The 16,546-nt window shown below is 41.5% G+C and overlaps 1 protein-coding gene across 1 annotated transcript in view; it reads left to right on the plus strand.

Moving 5' to 3' along the window:
- Positions 1–2,004: 2,004 nt before the first annotated feature.
- The window catches only part of fndc1 (fibronectin type III domain containing 1), a 30,730-nt gene continuing 16,188 nt past the window's right edge, over positions 2,005–16,546 (plus strand). The window contains 10 exon segments of the mRNA XM_054618571.1: positions 2,005–2,077; positions 7,889–8,080; positions 9,581–9,649; positions 12,901–13,146; positions 13,359–13,457; positions 13,712–13,829; positions 13,938–14,125; positions 14,720–14,827; positions 15,092–15,280; positions 15,374–16,546. Coding sequence (XP_054474546.1) covers positions 2,005–2,077; positions 7,889–8,080; positions 9,581–9,649; positions 12,901–13,146; positions 13,359–13,457; positions 13,712–13,829; positions 13,938–14,125; positions 14,720–14,827; positions 15,092–15,280; positions 15,374–16,546 — 2,455 coding nt within the window.

A 16,546-nucleotide genomic window follows, 5' to 3' on the forward strand; every position in this document is an offset into this window, starting at 1 on the left:
TGCAAGCTGCTGCAGCAGTGTGTGTATGAGTGTGTGTGAGAGAGAGAGGCAGAGAGCGAGGCTTCAAGAGACTCAATCAGCACTAGTAATTAGTTTATGATGTTCGGGTGTTGAGGGCAGAGACAACTTAAAAAAGACAAACTGCAGTTGCTTTATCGGCCGTTGGAGGTCCCAAAGATGCCAGCTGACACATGTATTGATTTTGTGGCAATTCTGGCCCCTTTTCTGTAGTAACAAATACAAAACTGCCTGAAGAGATTGAGTTGCCCCTGTAGTTTTTACAGAGCCGCTACTGTGTTGTGACTATATTTAACCCCAATTTTCTATCTGACCTCCTCAGACTCTGGTTTTAGGCAATGAATAAGTGGCCGCTGAAATATCTCCACAGTGTAGGTAAAGGCTCTAACCAACAGAGGGAGACGTTGGTCCGGAGTAAAACCACCTACAGACAAGTAAACAAAACTGTTTTTTTTGTCACATGATGAGCCCATACAGACACTGACTTTGATAGATAGATCATTAACAATAAAGAGACAATTGCTTATCAAATACTCATGCAAATTATTTTAGTATGAATTACTGATAAATTAACCCCTGAGCTATGGGACACTGTGAAAGGAGAATAAATAGAATAATTGCCCTTCTGTCAGTTCGCCGCTGGTCGTTTGCTGTTATGACAAAACAGCCAAAGGTTTTACAGCAAAGGCCAGATCATTTATTGGAAACATTAAGAGACATGCAGAAAGTGCTAAAAAGATGTCCAGTGAGGCGGAAAACTCTCCGACTTTGGTGTGATAGTAACCATGGGGAAAGTAATCAGGATAAAGGGACGTTTCAATTATAATTTCTAATTATCACTTCCTTACAGAATTATAATAGCTTTAAATCTGGCACCATCACACATGTTTATCTTTAACAGAAGCAAAACAACATGTGCATCATCTATGCTATGTATGAATTGTCGATAACATCATTGGAGCACAAACAAAACTATGTTATAGTTATAGTTATATTTGTTATAGACAAATCACATTTACCAAGGACATTTCAGATAAAACTTCACCAGTTATAATTACAATCTTACCTCTATTGTACACAGGCTATACTATATTTAAAAACATGGCTTGTTGCTCCATCTAGTGGTTGAGGGACTCCTTTGGAAAAGGGATGTAATTGTGAATGCACAGATTAGATAATGTGATGAAGTCTTGGCCCACAGTCCTGTTCTAACACTTTGTTAAGCTATGGTGTCATGGAAATGTTTGATCATGAAGTGGTTCAGGTCTGCAAGAATGAAACTTGAACAGAACAGGACAGGTGCAACTGGACTGCGTGCATAAAGGTTTTTAGATGAGCAACTATACTGCACCTTTAACTTAAAAATTAACGTTCCTGTAATTTTAAAAAGAAAAACACACAGTCCTAAACATTATCAGGCAAAGTATGAGATTTGTGCTCGAAAATTAAAAGAGCACTATAGTGGACATTTATAATGTTTAAAATCTCAGATCTGAAATATTCTGTCATTAATCACTGTTTTACATACTGCAGCCTTTTATTTTCCCCTCCACCTGCTACCAGAGCTTCAGTTTGGGAATGTAATCAGTGGCGCTCCCTGAAGAGGGAGACATTTAGTCAATTTTATAAAGAAAAAGTGTCTGTAATTGCATGAAGATCTGAGAAGAATACTGATACGTTACGGAATAAAATATTGTATTTGCATAAAATAAAATCATGACAACTGGTCTTTATATATTGAAGACGCAAACTGTTTCACGTTGTTTTTCCACAAAGTGTAATCACTTATTTCAAATTCAATACAGAGGTTTATGGATGTGATATTCATTATTGGTTTCTTAAAGTTTTTTGCTGAAATAAAGCAGCCGAGAGTTGACGGTGAGAAGCTGCAGCCACATCAGAGGAGGGGAGGGGAGGGCTGGAGTGTGTCAGCCCTCTGCATCCAGCTGGTGCGTCGCTCCGCAGCAGTAGTGCGCCACTCTCAATATGGCTTTACCCGCAAGCAGGACGCTTTTGGCGCTATTCGTTACGTTTTGCGCACCAGGATGCGGATGGGCAGGTAAAAGATTTGTACACTTTAAGAAAAGAAAAGTGCATGTTTACACTAAAAAAGTTATTCAGTTTGATCACTGCTGGTGCATTGTTGCTTTCTCCTCGTGTGGTTAAATGATCACATTTGATTGATGAGACAGCTGGTATTTGACATTGACCAGGTTTTTTTTTGCTGCAATCTGCGAATTTAGTGAATTCAAAAGTATTTTTTTATTTTTATTTATCTTGATGCTGTTATTTTGAAAGGAAAAAAAAAACTCTACAAGGTCTAAGTGAGCGCGTGCATATCCATTTCTGTGCGCGAGGCATTAATATTTCCCCAGTGGCTGCAAATGTTCATCAAAACGAAATAGGTTAACGGTGGCCATTTACAATGCATTGAACTATTCAATTGCAGTTTTCGTTTTGTATTTGTGAAAGACTTAGCTTGAGTGAGCAAACTACAGCATATGGGGACTTTGACAGTATTTTCACTGTTGTTACTTTATGGGGGGAAAATATGATGTGGGCAGCTGGCCTCTTAGCAGCAGTCATGGAACAAGTCCTTACCTCATTCAGTAGACACATGCTGGAGGACCTGTGATCAACATTAAAAGATGATGATCAATTTCAGACTGCGTCATCGTGCTTTCTGCTAAAGGGGTATCATGCCAAATTTGTGGCTGATAAATGACCTGTCTGTAAAATTCAGTTTCATGGGAGAGTAGAGGTGGTTGGATGCTTAAGTTTTCTTTCTGTCACAAGTCCTCTGGAGTTGCATATCAATCAGCAGCTATTAGAAACTTGTGGGTGAAATTATCCTGATTATTGGAAATTATTAAAAGAGATTAATTCCAAATGTTTTTTACTGACAAGAAAACGTGTTTTTTTATCTGTAAATGTATTTGATTTGTAATCCATGCCTGGTGATAAATCAAATACATTTTTGACAGGCACAGAGACCGCAGCACACATGTTTTTAAACTCTCTTAAAGACTGTTTGTAAAATCAATTTTCAGAGAAAGCCGCCCACATCCTCCAGACAGTCAAAATATCAAAAGTGCCATAAAGCCTGATGAGTTTTGGGGTGCAGAGAGCCGACTATTTTGACTGAGTTTAAAAGCCACGTTTCAGCCAGCCTCTTTTTTTTCCCTCCCTTTTTCTTCAACATACTCAGTCCACTTATATTGTCAGTTGATCTTTAAGTTTCTATATCCCTTCTTCTCAACTGAAAGCACTTAGTGCATGAGGTCATTGCTTTCTCTGAATATAGGCAGCTGCTATTTGTTGTGGTCTTTTTCCTCTGAGTCGTTTTCTTTTCCATCTTTTAGGAAGTTGTTTCAGAGCAGTCATTCACTTTTTCTGCAACACCCTGCTTCTAATTTGTTCAGTTATATACATACATTCACACCTGGGATCTACTTCATACAAACACAGTTCACTGCTGGAGCCACTCAGAGTTAAATGTCTCCCTCTCGGGTATTTTGACAGTAGTTGTTAAGGGAGAGGAGAGTGTTACTCATTAACTTTCTCCACTCACACGTCATCAGCTTGTCAGTCTAAAATTCCTCACAAAAAGTGGATGAAGGGAGTAATTGGGACAGAGAGTGAGGGGAAAACGGGGAATCATGTCTTTGCAGGCCAGTGGAATTTAATTTATCTGCTCCACTTAACACACTGGAATTCTGCAGGTGCTCCCGGTGACAGATCTCTCAAAAAACGTTTAGGATGAGTAACTTCATAACTCTGCATTGGGAAAATATGACGCATAAAATATTCCTAATATTTTCCACAATACTGGGTATGTTAGATCACCTGACATGGCCCTGACCCAGTGCCCCCACCCACCTGCAACTTGGCTGCCTGTCAAACCTGCCAGCCATGGCGTGTCTCGTGTCATGATGTCATCTCTAGTGCGGTTCCAGTTGTTTAAACAAGTACCACCTGTGCCATGAGCACACCTGTCACAGCAGAGTAGATGTCAGAATACCAAGTGTTTTGCAGGAAGATATAGCATAAACTTACAGCGTATGATGTCATTAGTGACGGAACATTTGAATCATTTGGGAAGTCTCTTGGTTCAAGCTTTTGACCACCAACACTGAAACACAAGGTAAGTTGTTAGACGGTTAAAGTTCTGGTTGGCTTCTGTTGGTAAATGTCACATGTAATGTTGTCTATGTACTCATATAACCTTACCAAGTTAAACTACTACTCACTTTAGTTTGTTGCCTTAAATAAGATATTTTTCTCAGTCACATTTCCCTTTTAAATAAGGCTTAACACCCAATATTAAAATGACAGTTTCTAGTTTGACATTCTGGTTATTGGTTATTGGTCATGGTCTCGGTCTGGTGTGTCGGCTTTATGACAATGCTGGTTACTGTGAAGAGTTTACTGAAGATCAGAGGTCAGAGGGAGGCTTACAGAGGTGCTACAAAGAATTCTGTAGCCCCTGGCAAGTTTTGACACCAAGCCCCCCCCCCCCACCCAGATGATATGATGTTCATAGATGCAGCTCAAAATTACTTTTAAATGTATTCAAGTCCCATGTAGTTACTTTGATCCAAACAGTTATTGGTAAAGGAATAGTTCAACATTTAGGGATATACTAAATAGCTTTCTTGCCAAGAGTTAAATGAGAAAATCCACTCACAGCAACACAAGGAGATGCTTAGCTAGGCTTAGCATAAACACTGGAAAGACTGGGGAAACAGCTGGCCTGCTCTTTCTAGAGGACAAACAAAACTATGAGCAAACATGTTTTCCCATTTGCAGTCTTTATGCTAAGCTAAGCGTCTCGAGTTGGTCTACTAAAGTTTCATTTTTAAGGGACTAATGCGTGAGATGTGTTGTTTTGACCTTCTTTATTTAACTCTGAGCTAGAAAGCAAATGTTTTTCAAAAAATTCAAACTGTTACTTTTAAGAGTTGGTTTACCCAAATTACCCAAATAATATTTTTTTCATTTACGAGCCAGTATCCGCAGATCATTTTGTTTTTTGTTTGCCCAATTTGAGTAAACCAGCCCTTTGAACCAATGTCAGGGGTGCTTGATGGCTTTAATGACTCAGTCTGGCCAATCAGAAGTCCATCGGAGTCCATCGGAAACCCACTCACAATACAATATGAGACATAAGATTAATAGATGAGAAAGACTTTGTTGATCCCCTGAGACTTCGGTCTCGTTTCTTAGAACTTACAGAATAGTCAGTCTTAGCCTGACATTGCAACACTTCCTTGTTAACCCATCCACACATACCTCCTTTAGCACACACACACCTTCGCTGCTGGTCTTGATGGTAGTTTTTGGAAGAGGACAGTTATTAGGAGTTAATGTCAAACACATTAGGGGTGAGCTGGGGGTCAGAGTCTGTGATTTTGTGTGCAAGGTGAGAAGGTGTTCTTGTAAAAATGGAGCACATTGCATGAGGACAAGTATTTTCTAGAACAGTTTTACAGGAGTCCTTTGACCTCAGGGCTTACCTGCATATGCTTCTTGTACCAAACTACACATGCACATACACGCGTGTCTGTCTGTCAGTCTGTCTCACTCTCTCTTTAACACACACATTTTTATCAAACAAAGACAATGATCCTAAGGCCCTGCCCTCATTCTTAAGATACTTAATACTTTCCACTGTCTAACTCAATCACACTCTGTTCGTCTTTTAATGTTATATTATTGCCCAGGTTACCCATGGCAACGCTCTGAAACCAAGCCTCCCTCCCTAAGATTTTGATGTTACAACAACTCAGTTGCTTAACTGCTTCCCAAACTGTTTATTCTTGGATGGCAACCATGCATCTGCTGTGCTCAAAGGAGTCTTGATTTAATCAGAAATATCTGTTTTGCCCTTGGATCATACATTTCCAGAAGGGCCAAATCACAGAATGATGTCTGGACAGAGGAGCAGATCCCTTCCTACGTAGTACATGGCCTTATTGGAAATAGGGTAGGAGGGATTGAAGTTCGTCCAGACTCGTGTCAATGGAGTCTGCCACAAACAGCTGATAAAATTGACTCCGCTGTAACCCTGCATTAATGAGGATATAATGAGGAGAGATTGTGTTTTGTTTCGGGAAACCCTCTCACACGCCTTTATGCACTCTGGCACAATGCCGTGTAAGTATGTATCTCAGGGTGTGTGCTAACTGGAGTCAGCAGAAACAGTAAGGAGACGATCTTTCAGCACTTACTAAAGAGACAACAATGTAGGCCTCTACAGAGCTGCGACCAGCTGTAAAATTGAAGCACAAGAGGTCTGGGCGAATTATTTACTAAATGTGAAAAATGAAAGTGCAAATCCAGCTGGGCGCACACCTGCAGACAACAAGAATTCAAAGGGATGAAGTCATTTTGTGAGGATGCTAAACTGAAACGGCTGCTATGAACATTTGGGGAGCATGAGGACCAGCTGTTTACGATGCGGACGGACAACACTGACAATTATATGTGACGGCGATAAATGACCAGCTTGCCAATAAACCCTGCACTACATTATCACAAGTCTCTGCTCTTCCCCTCAGCTCTTTGGAGCACTTTAGCATCTTTCAGGCCATCCTTTGGTCCAAAACAATACCCTCAACTCATCAGCAACTTTTCAGCTGCTATTTTCAGTTTAAAAAAGCTCTGATAACCAACCGTACACTACCTGCCCAGCACAAAAAGCACACAGGAAGATAAGTAAGCCTCTTGCTTGTAACAGTTATGTAACATTTAACCAAAAAAGCAAAGCTAAATGAAGGTGAATATTGGATTTACCTCCATCAGGAGGACAGAAACAAGGCTCTAAATTAATGCTATTGTTGCCCATAATTGCTGTATGTGTCACCAGGCAACGATTTGCTAACATGCTGCCATAAATAAAGCACGAGCAGAAAAATCTGTCTTGTATTGGCTGATTGGCATCGACTAGAAACATCCAATCAGATTCATGCTGGTGTAAAGTCATTATTATCTGTCACTAAATCACAGTTACAGTAATGCCAACACTATTTGCTGCCGTAGCTCCCTGCACCAGCCTAAACTCCTCCTTGTGCTAGGCCTATGCGGTTGACTTGACAAAGATTTAATATTCATGTACATTATTAACTAATGCTGTTAATTAGTTCTCCCAGCAGAATCATTAAACCAGAGTCTCTTTTCGAACTATGTGTTGAACTTGTACAAATTTCACCACACTTATGTTGAGTCAGCTGAGGTTTCATCATCCATTCCAGCTCTCAGGCACTAGGCCATTGTTTTGCACACGATAAATCAAGTCAGCTACTTTGAAAATCCCGAAAGTTTGTTTTTAATTTTCCGTGCATGAACGCACTCCTATTTGGGACCTTTCAGCAGTTTTTCTTCTTTCATACAAGCGGATTTCATCAAATGATATTGTGTTAGAGTCACGCTCAATTGTTTATTTTTATATCTGTGCATACTCTTGGGCTGTTGGATAATTGTGCTGTAACCCCTACGTTGCATTAGCATGCAAACCAAAAGAGCAAGAGGCCGTTGCTGTCTAAAACACTGTGGTGGTTACTATTTTCTGTTTTACTTTTGAGTAAATCTAGCCAAGGGGGAGACTGAAGATTACCTATTGTATTGAGCTTTTAGCTATCAAAGCAAATTATCAGGGTTACTTTAAATGCCAAGTATAATAAATACAGAGTAAATTGTACTGGTGGCACTAGATAAGAGGTTTATTAACAGGTTACTGAACATGAACATAGAACCACATACTGCTACAATGTGTTTGGGCAGCAAGCCTGTACGATAAGGGATAAAGACGTATGACTGTTAAAATAAACTTATACAGACTCAATTGATCCTGACGTCATTTGTTTTGCAGCAGAGAAGTCCCTGCGGTCACAAAATGGGAAACAGACATCTGTGGATAAGGGCCTGAGGGAGAGCTGGGAGCCTTCAATTCATCTGGATGGAAGACCTGTGGACCGCTTTGTCATCAGCTCCAACAAACCTACAAGGTCTCACCGCTTCGTCAAAGGAAAGGACAGTCGCTCGCATCTACTGGAGGATGTAGGTAAGGCAGAAACATAGAGAATGTTAAAAAGACAGGATGAGAGCAGGACGAGGATGAGAGACAAGACTCTGACGATGTTTGAGATGCTGTGACAGGAACAAATAAAGTGGGAGCTGACGAGTATGTTTCTAAGAGACCTGAGGTCGCACTGCAAGACAAATAAAAGTAATTAAGAGGAAATAAATGCATTGAGATCGAGAAAATGAGGTTTGGCTTAAACAGTGGAGTAATTGTTCTGATCTTGGAGTCCTGCACTTTCTCAAGACAAGTGCCAAGAGTAATGAGGGGGATGAGCAAAGCTGTGTACAAAGCAGAGATGCCAGGAAGTAAATAGTACGCACACGCATGCTTGTGCAAGTACGATTGATTTTTATCAGAGGATTACTTCATCATTGGATGTGAGGTCATCTAAATTTGCCAGAAAGAAAGGAAGAGCACTTGGGGGTGGTGGTGTGCTTGACCGGCGATCGTCATTCCGACTCTGCAGACAGCGGTTATTTTAAGCTGAAGAAGGACATTATTTTTAGGACTTAATGGCTTCTTCATTCCTAATTCCGCTTTGTAAAACACAAGAAAAGTATTATGTTTCTATACAGTTTGCAGTCTTGACACAGTCTAGTCTGCTTTTGTCATTATTCCATTTCCCTCTGTCCTTGGCATCTTAGAGCCATACTTCATCAGCAGCTCAGAGTAGTCTGCAGTCAACCCTTCTTTTCCACATCCAAACCCAGCCCAGCTCCTTTAACCCAAAACCCCTCTGTTGTGGTCACTTGCTGTGTGTGCATGTGCGTGTGCGTGTGCGTGTGTGTGTGTGTGTGTTCGACATGTGTATGTTTGGTGGTGATTGTGGTAGAGGATAGGGTGGATCCAAGTGTTGACTCATGCAATGTCTTGTACACTGTGTCAGTGCATTTAAATACTAAAAAGTATTTAGATACTTTTCTGTCTATGTGAGAGTGTGTGTGTGTGTGTGTGTGTGTGTGTGTGTGTGTGTGTGTGTGTGTGTGTGTGTGTGTGTGTGTGTGTGTGTGTGTGTGTGTGTGTGTGTGTGCGCGTGTGTGTGTGTGGGTGTGTGCTCTGGCAGCCTTGTGGTTTCTCCATCTCTGGTGAAGTTTGCCATAACTCTCTTGAAACCGAGCAGTGTTGCCTTTCCAGAAATTCCTTGCAGATTGAGTGTTGTTCCCTCAGCAGCATGAGAGCAGTATCAGTAGTCATAAATAACACCATGCTGTTTTGCCTCCATATCATACATTTTACATGCCATCCGCTGTTACAGTAAAACAACAAAACGGAGACATGACTTACCGGGATCTATTACCAACATTTAAAAGTTGACCAGAAAAAAATAACACTTTCACTTGAATATGTCTAAATCAGGTTGAAATTATTCAGTCAATCTGAGTTTCTTTTTAAATGTGTATAATTTACAGCTTGTTTGCCAAGTTTCTATTGGCCACATCATTTAACCTTTTTTTAACCTTTTTTTAACCTTTTTTTTAGACCCTGAATGGGTTAACCTGGACGGCTTTGCTGTGTTGGGCGGTGCACCGGTCAGGAACTCATCAGCAGGTAAACTTGATCTCAAGGCATCTTTACCAACATTACATGGGAGTGGTGTGTCTCAGTTAACAGCTGTAGATTTACAACTATGTGGTTCGTTGAAATGATCTGCTGTCATCATGGATATAACAGAAACCGCCGAATCTAATAGGATGATTATTCACATTGCAATGTCTTGGGGCTCAAGACATTGCACTTATTCTGTTCTAAACACTCTCTTGCCTATGACTCATAAGTTCCCTTCTATTCAGATAGGTCCCCTTTTGTTGCTGGTGATCCAAACTTTACTTTTAAGATTTATTTTGCCTTTAATAGAGGCAATGTTAATTATCACATATTCATAGTCACTGACTTCAACAGACTATAATGCAGGGAAATAAGCAGCAGACAAAATTGCTTGTAACCCAATTAACCATATAGTGAAGTGTACTGCAGTGACATATTTGTGCATATTCAATTTACTGAATGAATCAATGAATAGAAAATGAACCGCCAAGCAAACAGCTTTTACAAATTGGGATTTTTCGGGGGGATTTTATATAATTTTATATCATTCTAAAAAATGTTTTACCTGTTGGCTACTCTGGGCTCTATGAATTTATGATGGGCATTTCTTTGTGATATTATATTTATAGACTAAATGAAAAAAATAATTTACAGCTCTTACATGTATTTAATTTTCTATTTGAGCTTTTTAGAGGAAATTAAAAGGTCTTCTCATTGGAGTCAAACACACTAAATTAAGCTAGGTTAAACCTTCATACTAGACTTTTAATCAATAAATTATTACCTCATTTTTACCTCAGTTTATTTCTGTGTGATGTAATGAGGCATCTGGACCTTTAAGCATATGTCATGTAAACACTTGTCTATCAAGGGGCGACATAAATAGACACTTGTGTTCGTTCTGTTCCACATGGACAATTTAGTCTCTCCAAACCACTTGACTGGGCAAATCTTTCTGCGGCGGTGGGGAACATGGAGAAAACCCATCAGAATCCAGACTGAAAGGATCAGGACCAGCAACTGAACCCAGAACCTTCTTGCTGTGAGGCGACAGTGGTAACCACTGAACCACCGTGCCACTCTGGATTTTCAGTTGTATTTGTTTGAGGCAAAGCCGCTCTGGAGACACAGCTAATCATATTTGTTGAGTTTAACCTCAATGAATGGAGCCAAAGATCCATTGTGTTGATTGCAAAGTAATGCTAGAATAACGGGCAGTGAAAAGGACATAGCGTGTTACGAAGCCTGGCTAGCACGCGAACGTTACATTAGTTTACGTTATCTAGCAAGCTACCGACTAATGTTAATCCCAGTTAACAATATATATATATATGTCAGTTGAAACTTATTCCTGCCTCCAATGAAGCTCGGCCACTGCAAGTTGTTTGTATGAATAATGCTGTGGCTAAACTGAGCAATGTAACCAATCCCACCAATTTATGTTTGCAATTTATGTGTTTGTATTGGATAAACTGAAATCCATGCTTTGAAAAGTTTAAATATGCTGGGTGAGATGGTGGATAAAACCTTGCTTTCTTCAGCTGTAAACATCCACATTCTTCAGCATCTGCATGAACACACTGAGGTGGGTCTCCGCTGTAGCAGTGGTATGTCTGTCTGTCTGGAGGACAGCCTCAAAGCACTTCCAACCATCAAGCTTCCAGGAAAAGAAAGAATTGGCAAGTGCAAGCACTGTGGAGTCAATGGTTTAGTGGTCCGCGGCATCGGCCACAAGGGCCAAACTATGCACTGTGACAGCGTTCCAGAGAGAGAAAAAGAGGAAGAAGAAAATAAGGAAAAGGAGATTCAGGCTGATTTAGGCCAAATTTTTCTTTTTGTAAGTCAGATGGAACAAGCACAGACAATCAAAGAGTTACAGTGGGTATGAGAAAGAGGATTGGCCCATGTTATTGTTATTCTTTACAGTGTTGCCTAAGTAGCAGTCAAAAACACGACGTTTGCAAGCTTCATGTTCCTGAATTTATTTTCAGGTCATTTTAAAATGATTGGAAATAAACGACTCTGTAAATACACAATTGAATTTTTAGAAACTAAGATTCAGAAGCACACAAGCAAAACAATAAAGCAACTGTCAGGCGTAAGAAGGCTATGTGATTTGTAGTAAATTAAATAAAACTGGGAAAAACAATATCGGATCCTGTTAAGTTGAAGTTTAAGGTTAACTGGCTACCATTGTCCTTAACAGACATGCAAACAGTAACAGTGACGGTTTGCTGTAACTGACGAGAGGAACATACAAAACAGATAATCCGTGAAACAGGTGCAGGAGAATCTTGAAGAGAAGAATTTTTAAACAGGAAAAGCAACATCAGAGAAAGATATCACTAAACAGCCAATTTCCTGGATCAAAATGGGAGAAATGCACTCAGCTGTGCTGGCAGGACAGACAGAGATACTGTACTTAATGTGACTAAGGGAGAGCTTCCTTAAAGCTTCTCTAGTGTGCTTTCATACTTGTCCTCACATCCACTTTGTGTCATGTTTGTATCCCCCAGATATACAGTGTCATGGTGGAAGTCTACCAGCACTAAAACCCCTAATCTCTCACTTTTTATGCCATAGCTAAAGACAACTTTTGGGGTTTGGTGGCTTCTATTGTAAAACTATTCCGTAAAACTACTTTGAATTTTGTCAAATCCATTTTCTTACATGAGCAGACCTAGCAGTACTTACCCAGCGCTGCATGCAGCTATCCTGATGGGAAACTTGGTAGATCCTTTTCATCTGACTGTGATTATAAGAAACAGATGCATTAGGGATGTAGGGAGGAGAGGGAAATAAAGAAGAGTTGTTTTGTTTTATGCCAATGCTATCGCTCAACACTGCAGCCAGATGAAGGGGATCGTCTGTCTGTCTGAGTCAATGTCTGAGTCTTTGTCCAAGATGGAGTCACTAATAGGGTGGAATTGAAGCAGGAAGGAGGACACCAGAAGTTGGAGCAGATGACAGTTGACATTGGCATGTCCCTTGTGTGACAACTGGGCATGTAAACTGACACTGTTGGATAAAATTGACATGTAATCATGTGTTTATCACTGTGCGGATGTGTCTTGAGTGGAGAAATTATATTCAATGATTTTTCCATGGCAGTTGGTTTGAACTACACCCCAAAGCCAAAACACAGCACAAAGCACAGTTTGTGAATGATGTTAACTTTATGCATACAGGGTCTTTAAGGTAACATAAACTCTGGTGCACTCTGACTTTTGCCCTCCATTATCATCCACCACCAGGTCCAGCCAGGTCACCACAAACTGTTGTCAGAAATCAGCCTTCAGTTCATCGGGCCACCAGGGTGAACAGAACAGCCCGCCCTTTGGGAGTGTCTAATACCAGGACACACAGGAGGGCCCCTCAGTCCTCCTCAGGTCCCAGGCAGCCTGAGAGAGCTTTGCCAGGAGCTCCCCTGTTGGAAAGGAGACCCCAACACCACACCAAGCCTCAATCTGACCAGAGAAACCGAAACACCGCCAAACTAAGTAAGAGGACTCACATTCCACACTCTTTAACCACCAGATTAAAGGGCAAAGCTTTCAGTTCAAGTGAAATGAGACTGAAAAGACTGGCAGATTCCAAACTACATTTTGCAGATGTTGTGATTGAATTCTTTATGACAATAAGCTAAATGTATAAATCTTTAGTGTCCATAGTGTAAACCCTGGCCGTGCCTGGTATCCCTTTCTATTCATAGCGTCTGAGTCCGTTCATGTGGTGTCACTGCAGGCACAGAAAGCCCCAAGTCAGAGCGCATCCGCCAACAGAGCAGTCAAAACCAAAACAACCACACCAGGTACCTGCAGGTTTACAGAGAACCACTTCATTCTTCTACACATTTAGCTGTCTTTTATTTGCTTTATAAATATCTCAAAATACCTCATAAATATCTATGTAAGTGCATGATGTTTGTTTATCACGTTGGCTGAAATGTGAGAAACCACAGGCTGACCACTAACCAAATGTAATGACCTTAGAGCTGATTTTATTATTGGTTTGGAGCTAGACATTTTTCGTCTCTAAGTTTTTGTGTCTATGTATGTTGCCCAGAGCCACCGGAGTACGAGGCCAAGGACATCAGTGTCAGGGTCATGTCTCCTCAGTCAGTCCTCATCTCCTGGGTTGACCCTGCTGTTGAGATGGGAAAGGTCGTCCCTGGGGTAATCAGGTGGGAATGTGTTGAAATGTGTGTGATAGAAAGTGAATTAATAACAAAGACTGACTGAGCACTTACCCTTTCCACTGGAGTAAAATATCCCTCTTTGTCTTCACCCAGATCCTACACAATTAGGTACAGGGAGAAGGGTGAGTCAGCACGCTGGGAGTACAAGGACAGCACCCAGAGGAGGATGATGATAGACACCCTGTCTGCTGACGGCATGTACGAGTTCGCTGTCAGAATCTCTCAGGGAGAAAATCATGGAAAGTGGAGCGTCTCTGTCTTTCAGAGGACCCCTGAGTCAGGTAGGCACATGCAGAAAATGCCGGCCGAGAACTGCTTATAGATTATCATTTTGTAGGTCAGTTTAGGGAAAGTGTTGAGTTGTGAGTCAAGAGGAAAAGCTATAAAAAGCCAAAGCCCAGCATTTTCCCTAGAATAAGAAAAGAGAATAAATTCTTGCGTGAAAAATTTTGATCTTGCATAACTGTCAGTTAGCTCTTGTCTTCTCTTTTCCTGAATACCACATTTCATCGGTTCAATGCCTATTTGATATTTGATTCCAGCTTTGGCTTGCAGCTCCTTCATGATTGCAGCTTTTATACCATGTCATAGCAAATCCTGAGCTGCGGTTCATTGGAATGTCAGCATTTACTGCCTGGCTAACAGCTTAGACATCAATCTGCAGTTCCATACATGATCTCAAAGGAAGGTTCCTGACAACGTATGGCTACAGTGCCTCTCTCAGTTGAAGCCTCTTGGCACAAACTCGCTGTTTTTACATTCTTTAAGCAGCAATTTCCTCACCCTGCTCCCTCTACGCTGCTTCTGGTTTCTTTCCCGCTGCTCCTCCTCTCGCTGCTTTCTTGACATTCACTTGTTTTTTCCTCACTTGCTAGCACCATCTGGGCCACCAGAGAACTTTGAGGTCAAACCACTTCGAGGGAAAGGAACTGCTGTCATAGCAACATGGGATCCACCTGAAGAACCCAATGGGAGGATAAGAGGTGAGGCCCGGAAGAATAAATTCAATAATTTTTGCAATCAAATGAGTACTGTAAATGATTGGCACATTCAATAATGATAATGATGCTAAATACTAAACGTCTGGGTAACGTACAGAGAGATCAGGTCACAGGAGTTCCATTGTTTTATGGGTTTATTGGGAAAAGTTCAACAATTTCTTGTCTGCACTTTTGAATTCAAGTTTTCTCCTGAATGGTCCCACTACCTCTCTTCACAACAGTAATATATGCTCTATCTACACACAGAGTACATCTTGTCTTATGCTCCTGCTATGAAGCCATTTGGAATGAAAAGTGTGACGTACCGTGGCAGCAGCAGCACAGCCACCGTAGATGGTCTCACGCAGGGAGATCGGTACATCTTCAAGATTCGAGCCACCAACAGGAGGGGTCAGGGACCACAGAGCAAGGTCCTCAGTGTTGTCATGCCAGGATGTAAGCACATTTTACTGTACACAGTATGTGCGTGCATGTATGCTTCAACATTTGATTAATCCTATATTCATGACAATTTTTGTATACTGCCAGCCAGCAGCGCTGCCTCGTCGTTCTCAAAAACCAAGGACAGCCGCAGGACTATCCACACTCCTTCCAAACAGGACACCGACCATGATGAATCTGAGCTCCGGTTAACAAAGGTGACAGAAGAACCAATCACAACCCCTCAGCCACGCTCTGCTGCACCTGTCAACAGGCGTGTACGGCCACTTTCCCAGTCACGCTCCTATCACAGCATCTTCTCCTCTGTAAGGGGCTCAGTCAGGAAAGCAGTGAACAGAGGGTCGTCCAGAGGAAGAGATCAAGATAGAGAAGAGGAAGAGGAAGAAGAGGAGAAAATATCCACAACTGCATCTCCAGTAGAAGAGACGACAACCATGGAGGTTGTACTGGAGACAAAAGAACCGGACAATGATGTTTCCCCTGAATTTGAAGATGAAGTGGGATATGATGAACAACCTCTGACTACCGAGACCCCCAGCCTCAAAGTTTCAAAGCCCTCCCCAGTTAAACCTCGTCCCAATCCTCCGCCCAGGAGGCCCATTAAGATCAGAGTCCATCAGAAACCAGGATCCAAAGCTGCTTCTTCTTCTTTGTCTAAATCATCTTCATCTTCCTCATCTTCTGCCACTTCCCCCCTTTACTCCTCTTCTTTTGATTCCTCCTTATCTTCTACTCCCTCCTCACGTATTCAAGAGTCAGCAGCGAGTAGAAAGGACTATGTGGCTTCCTCATACCCAGAGAGCAAAGACACCTACGATAAGCCCAGCATAACACATAGTAAACCCTCCTCTGCAGTTGTAAAAGAGACCAATTCACAGCAGACAGAGGCTACATCTGTTGGAAGAGGTTCGGGTTCAGCGGGGCGCACCAAGGGGTCTGGGTTGGGCTCGAGATATGGTTACAGTCGAAGACATTCTGGAAATTTGTTCAGAGGGAATTCAACTCGATTGCTAAATGGTTACAAACCTGCTGTAACCTCACAGTTGAATTTACCAAACAGAACTCCAAACCAAGCAACTTCAAACACACATAGCTCAGCAACGTCACAGTCCACTTTACCAGACAGGACATCATCTGAGCCAGACGCAACAAATAAGGAGGGAAATGATGAGAGCAATCCCAAAAACACAGATGCAGAAGTAACCACAGTCGAAGAGCCTACTTCAAGCTCTAAACCACAACCCACAGAGGAGGAGAGGG

Source organism: Anoplopoma fimbria, chromosome 18 (assembly GCF_027596085.1).
Source record: "Anoplopoma fimbria isolate UVic2021 breed Golden Eagle Sablefish chromosome 18, Afim_UVic_2022, whole genome shotgun sequence".
Classification (NCBI taxonomy): domain Eukaryota; kingdom Metazoa; phylum Chordata; class Actinopteri; order Perciformes; family Anoplopomatidae; genus Anoplopoma; species Anoplopoma fimbria.